The sequence below is a fragment of the Solanum tuberosum genome, unplaced genomic scaffold (assembly GCF_000226075.1).
Source record: "Solanum tuberosum cultivar DM 1-3 516 R44 unplaced genomic scaffold, SolTub_3.0 scf00095, whole genome shotgun sequence".
In the NCBI taxonomy this organism is placed as follows: Eukaryota; Viridiplantae; Streptophyta; class Magnoliopsida; order Solanales; family Solanaceae; genus Solanum; species Solanum tuberosum.
The window spans coordinates 200,384-204,162 of record NW_006239021.1 but is presented as its reverse complement, the minus strand read 5'-3'; the positions used below and the strand labels follow the sequence as shown (position 1 = coordinate 204,162).

At 32.5% G+C, this 3,779-nt stretch overlaps 1 protein-coding gene across 1 annotated transcript; it reads right to left on the bottom strand.

Annotated features, from left to right (window-relative positions):
• Positions 1-327: 327 nt before the first annotated feature.
• On the bottom strand, positions 328-3,495 carry LOC102603846 (pectinesterase 2). Its single transcript, XM_006347825.2, has 2 exons — positions 2,480-3,495; positions 328-1,254 (listed from the first exon to the last, which is right to left on the bottom strand). Exons 1-2 carry the CDS (start codon positions 3,489-3,491, stop codon positions 581-583), a joined length of 1,686 nt encoding a protein of 561 aa, XP_006347887.2. The 5' UTR covers positions 3,492-3,495; the 3' UTR covers positions 328-580.
• Positions 3,496-3,779: the final 284 nt, after the last annotated feature.

The window sequence follows — 3,779 nt, the reverse complement described above, 5'->3', positions numbered from 1 at the left end:
AGTTGAAATTTGTTTTGAGACGGACTAGAAAAACAAAGTGTCATATAAAATGGAATGGGGGAGTATAATTTAAACTCAACTATAAATAGTATTCTATCCATCCCATTTTATATGACATCATTTGAATTGAGACGATATTTTTTTTAAAATAAACTTTTAAAACTTGTGATCTAAGTCAGTAAAAGTATATATGAAAATCATTTTAGTAAGGATAAAAATGAAAATTTTAAAGTTAAATTAGACCGTAGGAGTAATATTTGTTTCCAAGCAATTTTGTGGCCCAAAAAAAAAAAGATGTAGCTAACAATCAAAATGACATTGGTCATGAACTTTGAACTTTAGTAGTATACAATGAATATTCTCAATTCAACAATTTTCTTGCTAAAGAAAGAATTAGCTTGGGAATACAACAAAAATCAAAGGAGGATACAATTACAAATACAAACTAGTTACTCAATTACACATTTTTTCTATATTTGAGCAACATGAATTATTATGTCCATGCTACTTACAAATTGACAATTCAAATCAGTATATATGACAGTCCACAATAACAAAGACATTATAAGATATAACCAAATCAAAGACCAGAAGTGAATGGCACATTGGTAGCTGGAATCCATGAATTTCCAGCAATGAAATTAGCAGGGGTGAATTTAGATGCCTCAGCTGAACTCGTAATAACTCGATAACCCCCCCAATTAACTCGATTTCCAGTCGATGAACCAGGTCCCGTGTTCAAATACTCTCCATAATACAACGTATTCAACGCGAAATTACCACTCCATGGTAACCATCCTTCAGAATTAATCAACCCATCAAGAAATGTTTTCATTACAACGGTGCGCGAATATTTTTGCCACGGCCTTCCTAAATATGTCCTAACTGATTTCGCACCAGCTCCAGTGATTCTACAATTATGAATCGAAATTCCAGTGTTTTGATTCGGGTCAGTTCGGCCTTGGGCTGTCACAGTGTTGATTTTATTCGGAGGGTCTCTAGCGAAAATGTTACAATTTTGTAACACAACTGCTGCGTTACCAAATATAAAATCGACGGTACCATAAATATCACACTCTTTGTAAAATTGTCTATTGGAATGAACATACAGAGTGTCTTGATACCCTTCAAAGCTACATTGATAAAATACTGAAAGATCAGAGCCAGATCGAAGGGCAACTGCTTGGTGCTTTTGGGGGCCAGCAGTGTTTCTAATTGTTATGCCTTGAGCAATAAATCCATCTCCGGAAACACCTGACATTTTCAGAAATTAAAATAATATTAGCATATGCAACTATACAAATTACATTAATTAGTAGTACTAATTTTTAGTAGTTTTCTGTACGAACCAATAATAATATATAGTTGACTGTCAAATCATACTTTTTCTAAGGTTTAATACTTAAGACGGTAGAACTATTGAAGGTACATTTCTAAGGCACGCATTCTCTGTTTCAATTGTATGATAGTCAAATTAATTAATGTTTAAAATATTATAAGCTACAATAATTAACAATTTAAAATAATTCAAAAGTATTTTAAAAATTACTATCAAAGAAAAATATCTTTTGACCATATAAATAGTAACCATGACAAAGAAATCAAAACAGAGGAATACTGTGTGTTTAGAGAGAGCACCTTTAAAATTTTGTTTTACACTAAATAAGATAATTTATAGCTATATAATTTTTTAGAATTTGCATTGGACCACAAATATTTTTTTAAAAAGTCATTTTTTCCCCTTAATTTCTTTCTATCAGTTAAATGATGCTACATAATTGAAACATAGGGAGTACAAGTACTACCTACGTTGCTATGGCGCTTTGCCTTCCTAATTATTGAAGTCAATAACTATTCAATGATTTAAGTTACATATAATGGAATTAAAAAACGTTTTTGCACGCACACAGAAAAAAGAAGGTATACTGCCTCATAAATATTTTTAGCGATAATTAATTAATGACAACAACTCAATTGTCGCTAAATATATATTTTTAGCAGCAATTAGCATTCTTTGTATATGTCCCTAAAGCCTTTAGCGACATTGGATCTAATGACACTTAACTAATCTCGATAAAGACTTTAACACTCTTTATTAATGTGTCTATTTATTGCCGCTAAAAGTTATTTTTGTTACCATGGTAAAACCCAAACTCATAATAATTCAATTTCCTTTTTCAGTTTGCCTTTTATCCCAAGTTATGTACGACATGATCATTTGTGTATGTGGTAAAAAATATACGATGTATGTTTATCCTAAACTAAAAAACAAAGAACAGAGAATTTAGTATTGTCAATTATGCAATATTTTTTTTGTTTTACCTTCTGTCTCGATTTATATGATAGTGATATCTTTCAATTTTAAAATTCAAAAAAATCTTTTATTTCTTAAAATATTTAGTATTGCCAATTATTATGACATATTATTTTTCTTTCACGATCAAGATCAAACTGTTTGACTGTGCCAGAGTGTACTTACCAACTGTGGCTGATCTTAAGGTAGTGGATCCACCTCCAACACTTTTGCTTCCAGTAATAATAGTCTTTCCAATTCCATCTCCAATCAACATAACATTTTTCACCTTTTCTCCAATCTCCACATTTTCACTATAAATCCCAGCCTTCACATATATCACAAATCTCCCACTTCCTTTATTCTTGGCAGCATCCACAGCTTCTTTCACTGTCTTAAAATCCCCTGAACCATCAGTAGCCACCACTACATTCGCCTGAGAAGCCGGCGACGACGACGATTGCAACAATTTTCTATCACCAGGAGATACCCAAGTTGGAAATCCATCAACTTGAGTATTACTACTTTCAGTATAATAACCATGATTTAAAGCTAAAGCGTTACTAATTAAAGATGACACATTATTTGACATTAGTGGCATAACATAATCCGTAACGCCTAATTCTTCGAAACCTGCTTTACATGTTTCGAGATTTGTTAAGGCTGTACTTAACCATGTTTGAGCATCAGTAGCTGAGCATTTAGTGTTTGGATCAACTGTACTTTTGATTTTGTTGATTGTGTGTTCATACAGTTCAACACAATCGGCCCATGCGTTTTTTTCGCGCTCGTTGCGACATTTTGGACCTAGTGAATATGTGGTCATTTGGGCACGTAACGCACGGTCTAAGACTAAGTCTAGTGACACTTTTAGAAAATCGGATTTTTTTATGATAGGAGATGTAATTTTGGGATTTTGTGATAAGAAGTATTCACAAGGTTGTGGGTGAGGTGTTTGGGTGCACCAAGCTTTTATGACTGCGTTGGAGTATCCATTTGTGGTGGATGGGAAAATGAAACAAGACATAAATAAAAGTGGGAAAATCAAATGAATATTAGCCATGGTTAGGAGTTTGTAATATGGTTTTTTTGAGAGACAAGTGTGATTGTATTTGGTGCCTTTTGGCTTCTTTATATAGATATAGGAATATAAGAGGTACAAAGGAATGCCAAAAACTAAGTGATGGGGATGCACCATCCTCTTTTTTCTTTTTTCCTTAATTTTGGATCAAGGCATGAATCGTGAGAATAGTACTTGTGGATTTCTTAGGTTTTGGAAGAAAATATTAAACTTAATCTTAAATATAAAATTTTAAAAAAATATAAAATTCTGCTGGTAATTATGTATGTTTGTTGACTTTTTTTTTTTTTAAAAAAAAAGACTGTTTGTTGACTTGACAAGGAAATTAAACTGATGAAACAAGGTACCAACTTAAAAAAGTGATAAACAGGAAGCTAGAGAGGGCGGCGTCCCCTTGCGTATTCC